Source organism: Globicephala melas, chromosome 9 (genome assembly GCF_963455315.2).
Source record: "Globicephala melas chromosome 9, mGloMel1.2, whole genome shotgun sequence".
Classification (NCBI taxonomy): domain Eukaryota; kingdom Metazoa; phylum Chordata; class Mammalia; order Artiodactyla; family Delphinidae; genus Globicephala; species Globicephala melas.
This window is the reverse complement of record NC_083322.1, coordinates 81,985,894-81,998,804: the sequence shown is the minus strand read 5'-3', so window position 1 is coordinate 81,998,804 and position 12,911 is coordinate 81,985,894. Positions and strand designations below refer to the sequence as shown.

The 12,911-nt window shown below is 33.2% G+C and overlaps 1 protein-coding gene across 4 annotated transcripts in view; it reads left to right on the top strand.

Annotated features, from left to right (window-relative positions):
• Positions 1-12,412, top strand: part of LOC115840853 (platelet glycoprotein 4-like) — a 28,255-nt gene extending 15,843 nt beyond the window's left edge. For 3 of the 4 annotated variants that reach the window (XM_030834281.2, XM_030834284.2, XM_030834280.2), the window contains 7 exons: positions 937-983; positions 3,936-4,005; positions 8,149-8,336; positions 9,352-9,470; positions 10,694-10,767; positions 11,333-11,387; positions 12,248-12,412. In XM_030834281.2, coding sequence (XP_030690141.2) covers positions 937-983; positions 3,936-4,005; positions 8,149-8,336; positions 9,352-9,470; positions 10,694-10,767; positions 11,333-11,387; positions 12,248-12,412 — 718 coding nt within the window. The remainder of the gene's footprint in view (positions 1-936; positions 984-3,935; positions 4,006-8,148; positions 8,337-9,351; positions 9,471-10,693; positions 10,768-11,332; positions 11,388-12,247) is intronic. The other variant, XM_030834283.2, reaches the window with a different exon arrangement.
• The last annotated feature ends 499 nt before the right edge of the window (positions 12,413-12,911 follow it).

Below are 12,911 nucleotides of genomic sequence, written 5' to 3'. Positions count from 1 at the left end.
CACTTCAGGGGAATCACATCTCTGTATTGAGGAAAATGAGCATTTCCTCTATTTCAATATTACAGATAGGTTTTAAGGAGACTTTAAGATTATGACAAGGTTAATTTAACTGATCGTGGCAAGACTAAGCATGATTAATCGCTTATTCTGTTTAAAAAAGAAGCAATAGCTTGCCTTGACATCTTACTGGATGGTATGTTAGGAGTGTGAAAAACCCATTTCCATCACCAAAAAGTGGGGAGTGTGCAGAGAAACTATCACTACTGTTGTCTTTATTGCTTCCATATATATATATATATATATATATATATATATACTGAATATATATATATATATATCTTTTGTAGATGCCAGAGCATAAATTAATAAACTCTGTCCTACTTAAATGCCAGTTATTGCAAGAGTTAAAAGAAAAGGAAAAGTATAAATTATCTATGTTTCCAATCTCGATTGATCCAACATCTGCTTCTCTTTCTTTCCTCCTCCACACTCCCCTCTTCTCCCTCATACTGAGTTTACATCAGTTATCCATTTACTATCTTCCTCCTATTCAGTTTGAATGCAACATACTATGAAATAATCCCACTGGGAAAAAAAACTTTCCCCTAAAAGATCTAAGTGTCTGAGAAATGTTTCTCAATTTTCTTTTCTGCAGAACTGTTTCTGTTCCATGTTGTTTCTAACAACATTTGGCAGTTTTTATTTTATAATCTGATCACTTAATGGTTTCAGGCACTTCATTTAACTCAACAAAATGGAAACTTCAAACAAAACATGGATCAAATGATTTAGAACATTTCTTAAACTTAGCCTGTCACATCTAGTCTAATCAATATTTATTATTTTAGCAGAAGTACTGAATCATAATAGACAAAGTGATGTGAGAAAGGTGCCCTTGAAATAAGAATATCATTTTCTATTTTTTTTATTCCTAAGGCATCTCTCCTATTGGCCAAGTTATTGTGACATGATTAATGGTACAGGTAAGGGCATATGTTTTTTGTTGTTGTTGTTGTTGTTTTGTGTGTGGTACGCGGGCCTCTCACTGTTGTGGCCTCTCCCGTTGCGGAGCACAGGCTCCGGACGCGCAGGCTCAGCGGCCATGGCTCACGGGAGCAGCCGCTCCGCGGCATGTGGGATCTTCCTGGACCGGGGCACGAACCCGTGTCCCCTGCATCGGCAGGTGGACTCTCAACCACTGTGCCACCAGGGAAGCCCAAGGGCATATGTTTTGTGGTAATAATCACAATGAAACCAACTCCTTTCTCCCACAAATCCACCTCCATACCTACAATGTTCTGGGGGTTGAGTGTATGTGTTTGCCTATCTTTGTATCCCTGCAACATAATTCAGAGTCTCTGTTCTTATGTAGGTTTAGTAAATGTCTGTCTAATGTGATGGAATTTCTCAAGATTAACCATCGAGGATGAGCCTTTACTGCATTTCTGGGGAAACGTTTGCTTTGTACTAACTTAACGAACTCCTTCCTGACCACAGAAGTAAAGGGTTAGAAAACCTTAGAGTAGTGGTTACTGTTCACATCTTTTGTAAATACTATAAAGATAATAATTTAAAATTAAAGGAATTAAAATATCAGGATAATTACAAAAGGTAAGACATACCTCCAAAGATTTCAGGCTGAGTTAGAATCAGTGAACTTGTAAGCAGAGCCACCTATTTAGAAGAAGATGGTCAGAAAGAGAGAGAAAAGAACAACAACAGCAACAAAAACAAGGTTACATGTGTACTAACCATGAAAAATGTATGCAAAAATGAACATTCTGAATTAGAGTTAGGAAGAAAGTACTGTGTACTTAGATTTAAGCATGGTTAGATCCAGCTTATTATTCTTCTTGAAGTAAAGTAAAGAAGTAAAGCATAGGCATAAAGTCATATATGCCTGTGAGTTTAAGAATTAAGATTGTAAAAAGCAATGGGAATTGAATACCAGGAGGTGAGCTCTCAGATGCTAAAAAGCAGAAGCAGAGCATGATGTTTACAAAGCTAGTTAGGCAACACTTCATAGGAAAGTAATATAATGAAAGTGAAAAATGTTAAATACAAAGTTATGCAAAAGGTAGGGAATAAAAAGCAAACATGGGGAATGTTTACTTTTCCAAAGGTATTACTGAGTTTTGCATGTTGATTTAATTTTTTAATACTCTCTTGAAGAAAAAACAGCAAAACCACAGTTGAGTTTGCTTTGTAGTGCTTTGAGTCATGGAATTGGGTGAAGAAATTCCTTTCTAAGTAGTTCATTTCTGCCAATAAATTGTCAAGTGTCCCAATACCACTAACTCTAGTAATTTCATAACCATAAACTTCATACTGTATCCTTAGATACAGAGAGAAATATATTGTGCTTCTCCTAAATAGTAAAGGAGTCTTTATGGGTTTAAGAAAAAAAAAAATTCAACACTTTTGTCCAAAACTGAGAAGAAAGAAGTTTTAAAAATGAGGTAGAGGATTTATTAATGACAATAACATAACTACATGAGTATCATGCATGAAGTTAAAAGTATCTAAGAAGAAAATAGATGTAAAACAAACTAGGAACAGAGGTAGACTGAACAGGCCAGAGGACTCTGATGGCATCCCTGTGAGAGAGATTTCTGGTTATGGCACTAGGGAAAAGAGACTAATGAAATGGAAAAGGTTCCAAGGAGTTTTAACCATGATTTAGAAGTACTTCCTCTATCTTCTTCAACAAACTTAAAGAGACAGGAAAGGAAAACACTGATTTACATTTGAATGCATTTAAAAAAGAGCCCTGTTAATATCAGCTATCTTATGATCATGACCCATGGTAATTGCTGGTGTCATTAATACATAACCTTCGATGATATTTCAAATGATTTTTTAAAGCTTTTCAATGTATTCTTTTCTTTTACGGCTAAGGTGTTGGGAAGACAGTTGTAGGCAACGCCCATTCAGGGACCTGTTTGGGGAGTTTAAGCTAATCTTTAATATCTCATTCTCTCAATGCTGATTTACTGTGATCATCTGTTGTATTTCACTTATCACAAGAGTATAAGTGAAATGTAATAAGATCACAATGTTAGTGCAGTTATAAGAAAAAGAGTGTGGTATTCATAACTGAAGGATGGGTCTTACTGTTTTGAACAAACACATTCAGTAGTGGCTCATTTTGGTAATATTGATTTGTGGAGCAAATGGAGGAATTACCTAACTATTTCTTCTTATATCCAGTGTGTGCATGGATCATAACCATAGTAGAGATTCAATAAACTCAACAAATGCCCTTTTTAGTTTGATGTGTATATTTTTCCAACCATTTTCAGGAAATTCTATTTAGTGAGAGAACTTCAATAAATGATTTAAAAAATATGAATCAGCCATTAGGGCAGATGAATGAATCACTATTAAAAGTAAGAAGACCATTTACCAAACAGGAGTTCTAAATGAACCTCATGGTAAGAAAAGTGCTACTCTATAGATAGGGTGGGGATTTCAAAAACAAACACAATCACAGTTTTAACAACATGTGGTTTTGCCATTGTTTTTTTAAACTTTCATTTATTTTTAAGGAGTAGGAAAATTTAATATGAATGGATACCAGTGAATGTGTATAGTATATAGACTTGTTGAATACGGTAGCTACTAGCCATGTGCCACAATTAAGCACTTGAAATGTGGCTAGTAAAAATTGAAATAGGCTGTAAATACACACTGGATCTTGAGATTTGTTAGTTTTTATATTGGTTACATGTTAAAATGATATTTTGGATACGGTGGGTTAGATAAAATATACCTGATACTTATTTTATTTTTAAAATGTGGCTACTGGAGAATTTTAATGTTATATATACAGTTTGTATTCTATTTCTCTTAACTATGTTGGAATTAAGATTTCTAGATTTTTCTAGGACACATATTTCACCTAATCCCTTGCCACTTGCTTGATTTTTAAACAGATGGAGCCTCATTTCCACCTTTCATTGAGAAGACCCGGGTATTGCAATTCTTTTCCTCTGACATTTGCAGGTAAGACAAAGAAACGGATATGTTCCTATATATCAGAATTCCTTCTCCAAGTCAAAAAACACAGGCATAGAAGATCATACTTGATAATCATATTATTTGAGAAAAATAAAATACATTTAGGCAAGTTTTTCTTGACATATTAAGAATAAATACAATATGGAATTCATAATATGTTTATTAAGTCTTTAAAAAATTGAAGGTTGCAGAAGGATACTTTGCATAACGAAAATCATTTTCTCCTTCTTCATTTCTAAGCAAGAACATTTCTTTTCTCTTACTAAACTAGTAAAACAGTGAGGCGTGGCTCCACCTGAGCAACCTCATTCTCAATGTGCTCACAGAGTCCTCACAGACGTCAATGGACAGACGACAGAATATCAATAAGGCAACAGAGATCCTAAATGACACAATAGAACAGTTAGACTTAATTGATATTGTCAAAACATTACACCCAAAATAACCAGACTACACATTGTTTTCAAGTGTACATGGAATATTCTCTAAGGTAGACCACATACTAGGACACAAAATAAGCCTCAACAAATTTAAGAGGTTAGAAATTATTTCAGGCATCTTTTCTGACCACAATGGCATGAAACTAGAAATCAACCACAGAAAGAGAAATGAGAAAGTAATGATTACATGGAGACTAAACAACATGCTACTAAAAATACAATGGGTCAACAATGAAATCAAAGAGGAAATTAAAAATACCTTGAGACAAACAACTATGAAAATACAACCATACAAAATCTATGGGACACAGCAAACGCAGTCATAAGAGGGAAGTTTACAGCAATATAGGTCTTCCTCAGAAAACAAGAGAAATCTCAAATAAACTAGCTTACCACCTAAAAGGATTAGAAAAAGAAGAAGAAACAAAGCCTAAAATGCACAGAAGGAAGGAAATAATAAAGATCAGAGAGGAAATAAATACAATAGATATTAAAAAAATAATAGAAAAAAAAATCAAGAGCTGGTGTTTTGAATGGATAAACAAAAGCGACAAAATTCTGCCCAAGCTCACCAAGAAGAAAAAAGAGAGGACTCAGATAAACAAAATAAGAAAGGTACAAGGAGAAATAACAACTGACACCACAGAAACACAAAAAATCATAAGAGAACATTGTGAACAATTAAATGCCAACAGATTGGACAACTGAGAAGAAATGGACAAGTTTCTAGAAATATACAGCCCACCAAAACTGAATCAAGAAGAAATAGATAATTTGAACAGATTGATCACTAGAAGTAAAATAGAATTGGAAATAAAACAAACAACCAAACAAAAAACCTCCCTGCAAACAAAAGTCTAGGACTGAATGGCTTCACTAGGGAATTCTGCTAAACATACAAAGAAAAACTTATACCGATCCTTCTCAAACTCTTCCAAACATTGAAGAGGAGGGAACACTCACAAAGTTATTCTATAAAGTCACCTCCATCCTGATAACAAAACCAGACAAAGGCATTACCAAGAAAGAAATTACAGGCCAATATCTTTGATGAATATAGATGAAAAAATCCTCAACAATATATTAGCAAACTGAATCCAACAATATATAAGAAGAATCATACACTATGATCAATTGGATTCATTCTGGGGCCACAAGGATAGTTCAACGTAGGCAAACAATCAATGAGATACACCACATCAGCAAAAGAAAAGACAAAATGTCACAATAGATATGATTATCTCAATAGATACAGAAATATCATTTGATAAAATTCAACATCAATTCATGATAAAAATTCTCACCAAAGTGGATATACAGGGAACATATCTCAGCATAATAAAAGCTATTTATTAGAAACCCACAGCCAACATAATACTCAAAAATGAGAAGCTGAAAGCCTTCCTGTTAAATTCTGGAACAAGACAAGCATGCCCACTGTCACCACTTATATTCAACACAGTATTGGAAGTCCCCATCACAGCAATCAGACAAGAAAAAGAATCAAAGGTATCCAAATTGGAAGGGAAGAGGTAAAACTCTCATTATACGTAGATCACATGATACTCTATATAGAAAAAGCCTAAAGACTCCACACAAAAGCAAGGTAGCAGGATACGAGATTAACATACAGAAATCTGTTGCATTTCTTTACACTAACAATGAAATATGAGAACAAGAAAGTAAAAAACCAATTTCTTTCAAAATCACATCCAAAAAATGCTTAGGAATAAACCTGACCTAGGAGGTGAAAGACCTACACTGAGAACTATAAAACATTGATAAAGGAAACTGAAGATGATTCAAATAAATGACTATATCTCATGCACTTGGCTTGGAAGAATTAATGCAGTAAGTCCCCTACATTCGAACGAGTTCCATTCCAAGAGTATATTCGTAAGTCCAATTTGTTTGTAAGTCCAACAAAGTTAGCCAAGGTACCCAACTAACACAATTGGCTATACAGGACTGTACTGTAATAGGTTTATAATACTTTTCACAGAAATAACACATAAAAAACAAACAAACACAAAAAATAAAGAAAACATTTTCAATCTTACAGTACAGTACAGTAGTACCAGCTACATACCACCGCCACTTTTACTCTTACTTTTGGACATCCTGGGCTTGAAATACAGATACTGCACTACTGTACTCTATACAGTAGTGTACAGTAAAGTACACAAAAGCACAACCACTTGTGGAGGATGCACACACATGACAATGTATGCCACACAGGTGAACTAACTTATGTGATTGGACATATGAATGCATGTTCGCATCTTTGAAAGTTCACAACTTGAAGGTTTGTATGTAGGGGACTTATTGTATTGTAAAAATGGCCACACTACCCAAAGCAGTCTACAGACTTAATGTGATCCCTAACAAATTACCCATGACATTTTTCACAGAAATAGAACAAATAATCATCAAATTTATATGGAAACACAAAAGACCCAGAATTGCCAAAGCAATTGTGAGGAAAAAGAACAAAGCTGGAGGCATAACCCTTCCAGACTTCAGAAAGCTACAGTAATCAAAACAGTGTGGTATTGGCAGAAAAACAGACATATGGATCAATGGAACAGCACAGAGAGTCCAGAAAGAAGCCCACGTATCTACGGACAATTCACCTTCAACGAAGGAGACAAGAATATACAACGGAGTAAAGAGTCTCTTCAGCAAGTGGTATTGAGAAAGCTGGAGAGGTGCATGTAAATCAACGAAGTTAGTACACACCCACACAACATACACAAAAATAAACACAAAATGGCTAAAAGACCTAAATATAAGACACAACACCATAAAACTGCTAGAAGAGGACCTAGGCAAAACATTCTCTGACATAAATCGTAGCAGTGGTTTCTAAGGTCAGTCTCCCAGGACAATAGAAATAAAAACAAAAATAAACAGATGGGACCTAATCAAACTTATAAGCTTCTACACAGCAAAGGAAAACATAAACAAACTGTAAAGAGAACATAAAGACTGGGAGAAATTATTCACAAACAATGTGACCCAAAAGGGCTTAATTTCCAAGATATACACACAGCTCATACAGTTCAGTGTCAAAACAAACAAACAAACAACCCAATCAAAAAATGGGCAAAAGACCTAAATAGACATTTCTCCAGAGAAGACATACAGATGGAGAACAGCCACTTGAAAAGATGCTCAAAACTGCGAATTATTAGAGAAATGCAAATCAAAACTGCAGTGAGGTTATGGTGGACACTTGGTAAATGATGGCGCATAGGAGACATGTATCAAAACCCACATGCACACACCCTAGGAAGTGAGCAGCACTTCTCTCCAGGATTAAGTTGTGGAAGATTGAAATTTTATTTTCTTTCATTTAAACTGGGCACAAATAGAGGACTTGAGGAAGTCATATATTTACTCTATAAAGGAAACTAACTCTGAGAAATGTCCTCAGTATAAATACTCCACGGTAGTTCACAAGCAAAAATTATTCTCAGAAGCTTTTGAAAACAAAGGTAAGAAGAGCTCATACTCAGGTACTGAGTTCTGGTGTGTCTTAAAATATCACAAGAACATTTTTCCTAAGACTTAAGCAAGAATTCTAACAAGATTATATCCAGTTTTTCTAATTTAAAAATAAGAAAAACAGAATCTCCATAATGAAGTTCAGTTTTCCAGAATGAAGGTCTTTCTTATCTGTGTTTAGATCATTCTATGCTGTGTTTGGAGCTGAAATTAATCTGAAAGGAATCCCTGTGTATAGATTTATCCTTCCATCCTTGGCTTTTGCATCTCCACTTCAAAATCCAGACAACCACTGTTTCTGCACAGAAAAAATTATCTCCAAAAATTGTACCTTATATGGTGTGCTAGATATTGGCAAATGCAAAGACGGTGAGTAAAAGGTCTTGATGTCACAATCCATGGCATAATATGCATTTTTCTTTAAAATGTAAATTTCACCTAGGTTTCCTTTCCACCAGAAATTTAAAGTGAGAAAGTAAAAAGGGCAGAAAGTAAAGGTGATGATAAGATATTTTTGTTCTGATTTTTGTACCGCTTTCAAGCTCCCAGTTGTTTCAGTGTTGCAAAGCTTAGTTATTATTAGGTAAAACCCTACTGACATTTCCCTGTGCTACTTTGGAAAATGTCTCTTTAGGTCCTTTGCTCACTTTTTAATTGGGTTATTTACGTTCTTGAGTTGTGTGAATTCCTTGCATATTTTAGATTTTAATCACTTATGGGATATGTGTTTTGCAAATATTTTCTCCCATTCCATAGGTAGGTTTTTCATTTTTTGATGGCTTTCTTTGTTGTGCAGAATCCCTGTGCTCCTTTTAGATTTAGGGTAAAATGAAAATAATTCTCAGAATACTCTGAGCATCCCAACTCACCCATCTGACGTTTTTCTAACTTTTTCTACCCTAGAAAATGGTAAATAAAAATAAATATATTTCAGGATGTCTCTGAAAGAAGAATTGACTCAAACACGAAATTTGGAGTCTATCTTATTTTGCTCACCTTTTTCATATTGGAGTGGGTGAGAATAATGAAAGAAAAGCCTCTTAAATTCTCAGTCCACAGACATATTACTCCCTAAAACATGAAGGTATGTGGTTGTAAATTTGTGTTCAGCAGCTAAGCTTTACATATTGAAAATAAACACCTAAGAGATAAATGACAGACATCAACTGAATGGTTAGTAGGATGATGCAGAAGCTTATATTTTATTTTTGCTCAAAAGTGATTAGATGTAATAATTTTCCCTCACCCTCATTCCCCATTTAGTATTCAAAGCCAACTTTGCATTTCTTTTAACTTAAAAATCTATTTTCAAGGAAATCTTTTGAGTGCTACGCGTAATGAGGAAAATGATTTATCCCAATTGTCTCTTAAAACTTGTTTTCAGGAAAACCTGTGTACATTTCACTTCCTCATTTTCTACATGCAAGTCCTGAAATTGCAGAACCTGTTGAAGGCTTAAGTCCAAATGAAGAGGAACATAGCACGTACTTAGATGTTGAACCTGTAAGCAAATACATTATTGATCTGATTGGTTTAGCATTTTTTTAAATGAAAGAAAAATTAAGTTCTTGCCTTTCTGTCAATCACATTTATTGATGATATTTACTGCATCACAATCTTGACAAATTACTTAAAATTTTTTATTGAAGTATAGTTGATTTACAATGTTGTGTTAATTTCAGGTGTACAGCAAAGTGATTTAGTTATATTTATATGTATTTTTTTCAGATTTTTTTTCCCTTATAGGTTATTACAAAATACTGAGTATAGTTCCCTGTGCTACATAGTAGGTCCTTGTTAGTTATCTATTTTATATAGAGTAATGTGTATATAATTACCTACTTTTATTTCAAGGAAAATCTCATTGGTTTCTTCCTGTTGTTGCTTATGAAATGTCGAGGTAATTCTATTTTAGTTTTTTCAGCATATGGAACTTTATAATCCTTTTTAATTGTTTGTAGGTCAGGGATAGTAATGATGGGTATGATTCTAATTGGCTTAAAACAATTTGGTATAAATTACAATTTTACTGTCATTTTATACTTAACTGTAAGTATTGCTTATATGAAGGGACACTGTAGATCATGAGGGATTAAAAGATTTTATGGGTATATGCGCATTTGAGGCAAGATCTATTATACTTAGCGTCAGGAAAAATCTATTAAATTTCCTATAGTGTAACAGTTTCAACTTTTTATTTATTTTAATATTCTCCTTTTCAAAAGTTAAACGTGCCAGACATGGCATGTTTGTGCCAGACATGCCAGAATTTTAGTAGTCACATTTAATTTTAACTAATGATAGAAGTATTATAATTATACTGATGACACATGGGTTCTGACTGAATATATATTTGACCATATATAATTTGGGATTTAAATTGACTATATGAGTTCTAAGTTTCACTGCTGTTGTTGTTGATTCCCCAAAACCAATTCAGATAAATATCACCTTGACAGTAGGTTGGGCAAAGAAATTGTGTGTGTGTGCATATATACATGTGTGTATAGGTCTGTATACACACATGCATATACACATAAAATGTAATTATGAAGAGTTATGTACATAATATTTAATATGTCTAATTAATTATTTAATAAATTTCACAAGTTTCAAGTACTACAGTTTTCCCTTAGGTTCTATATAACAGTAAAAATAAGTTTTAGATATTATAAATGAATTATTTAAAGGAAGTTGGTAATTATTTTAGTTTGTTCTCTTTTTAGATAACTGGATTCACTTTACAATTTGCAAAACGCCTGCAGATCAATGTACTGGTTAAGCCAGGAAAAAGCATTGGGTGAGTCTCTTGAACAGGTTCATTATGATTTTTAGTATTTTCTTGCCAGAAAGTGAATATATATATGAAATTAAGTGGAAATAATATAAAATTTCAACTTTTCTTTGACTTAATATCATGAAACAATTACTGTTTATGACTTTCATCTGTAATTTAGAATTATATCTAGTGTGTATTGAAATTGTATTTACACATATTCTGGAATTAGTGTATGATGGCATTTCTCATTTTGCTAGCTGTCCAAATATTTCCAGGACAATTGTTTCTAAAATTCAATTTTAGTTTCCTGGGTATAAATTGTTGAAAGGGAAAATACATGCTTAGAAAAAGTCAATCTAATTAGAAATATGTATTAGAAAGATTTATAAGAGTGAAAGATGTCTGATAAACAGCCATAGTAATATTTAAATGATTCATTACAAGGAACAAAAATCAAGGAACTTAGCAAGTTTAAGAGCAACTGATTTCTGAACATTTATTTACACTAGTAATTACTAACATTTCTGTTATATATGGGTATTATATTAGTATATATTGTTATAATTATTTTCAATGTTTATTACAGAGCATTAAAGGGTCTGAAGCAGAATTATATGGTGCCTGTTCTTTGGCTTAATGAGGTTAGTATTCTTATCTCTTAGTCACCAAAAACTGTAAACTTCCTTGTATATAGAAACAGCTTTTAGTGTTTGAAAATTGAATACATATGTATAGAATTTGAAGTTGTATGTGTTTCCATTACCTATATAGGTGAATTTATATATTATTAATTATATAATTAATTATTCTGAGAGAACGAAGCCACACAGAAATGTCAGGTTTATGTTAGTTTTCAGTGTTTTTATTTCAGAAGGATGAAGTACTTCCTATAATTTTACATTATTTTCATAATACAACTAGTAAACACTTTTTCTTGTCATAGTGCTTGTGTTAGGAAAGAGTCACACATACACGTAACTCCAAGTAACTCAATGTGAATACTGTAGTGCTAATAAAAGCAAACCAAACTTATAAAGACCAGGTAAGAGTAGGTGTCTGCAGTCTATCCGAGTGCCTAACAAGATATTTTTAGTACAAATCACAGAATTGATTAGCCACAGAATGAGGAAATGCACTACGGAAGTCTTCAGAGGAAAGAAACTGTTGGCCTTTCCAATTTCCCTCTGTCACTAGGAAACATCCTTTGGAAAACTGGAAAATATTTCAGTAAGACCTTTGTATAGATCAATGAAGTCAGTGTACTGGAGAGGGCTACATAACATGTTTCAAAGGAAGATTATATTTCTCTCTCTAAATATTCTACCTTGGCATTTACTGCCTTCTTTGACATGAAAAGGGAATTACACTGTCTTTTCTTATAGATAAAGATGACTAACATCTATGCAGTGTTTCGAAAAAAGAGTGATACATAAATGGAGAGTTTTGAGTAATTTGCTCCACTAATCAACTGAAATAATGCTAATTGTTAACTTGATTACAGACTGGCACAATCGGTGATGAGAAGGCAGAAATGTTCAGAAATCAAGTGACTGGAAAAATAGAACTCCTTGGCCTGGTAGAAATGATCTTAATCAGTGTTGGTGCGGTGATGTTTACTGCTTTTATGATTTCATACTGTGCATGCAGATTGAAGAGTGTAGAATAAGTAAGTATATAACAAAATATATATATGGCTTCAGTAACGTTAGTTTATATATTACTGTTTCCATTTTATCAAACAGGAGTTATAAATTAGGCTGCAAATATTTCTGGACATGTCTGGCCAACTATCATTGTTAATACATCCTCGAAGTTTTGAGATACTAAATGTAAATTAAAACATAAATGAAACCTGAATGAGTAATAAGGCCTACTAATATCAAGCAGATCACTGTATTTCATCTTTATTATTGGAGGAATGGGCTAAAATATGAAATTGTCACCTTTCAAAGTTAGAATGTTGCACAAAAGCTATATATGTACTAACTTTTCTTTTCCTAATTATTTCTAGCTAGTTAATTATTTTAAAATTACAAATAATTAATTTAATAGATCAATGACCAGGAAAGTTTATGTAAAACTGAAAATGGTAGCTATTTGGGGAAATTAGAATTTACAAGAAAAAAGAAAATAAAAAGGAAAATTAAATAAGCTAGAAATTAATG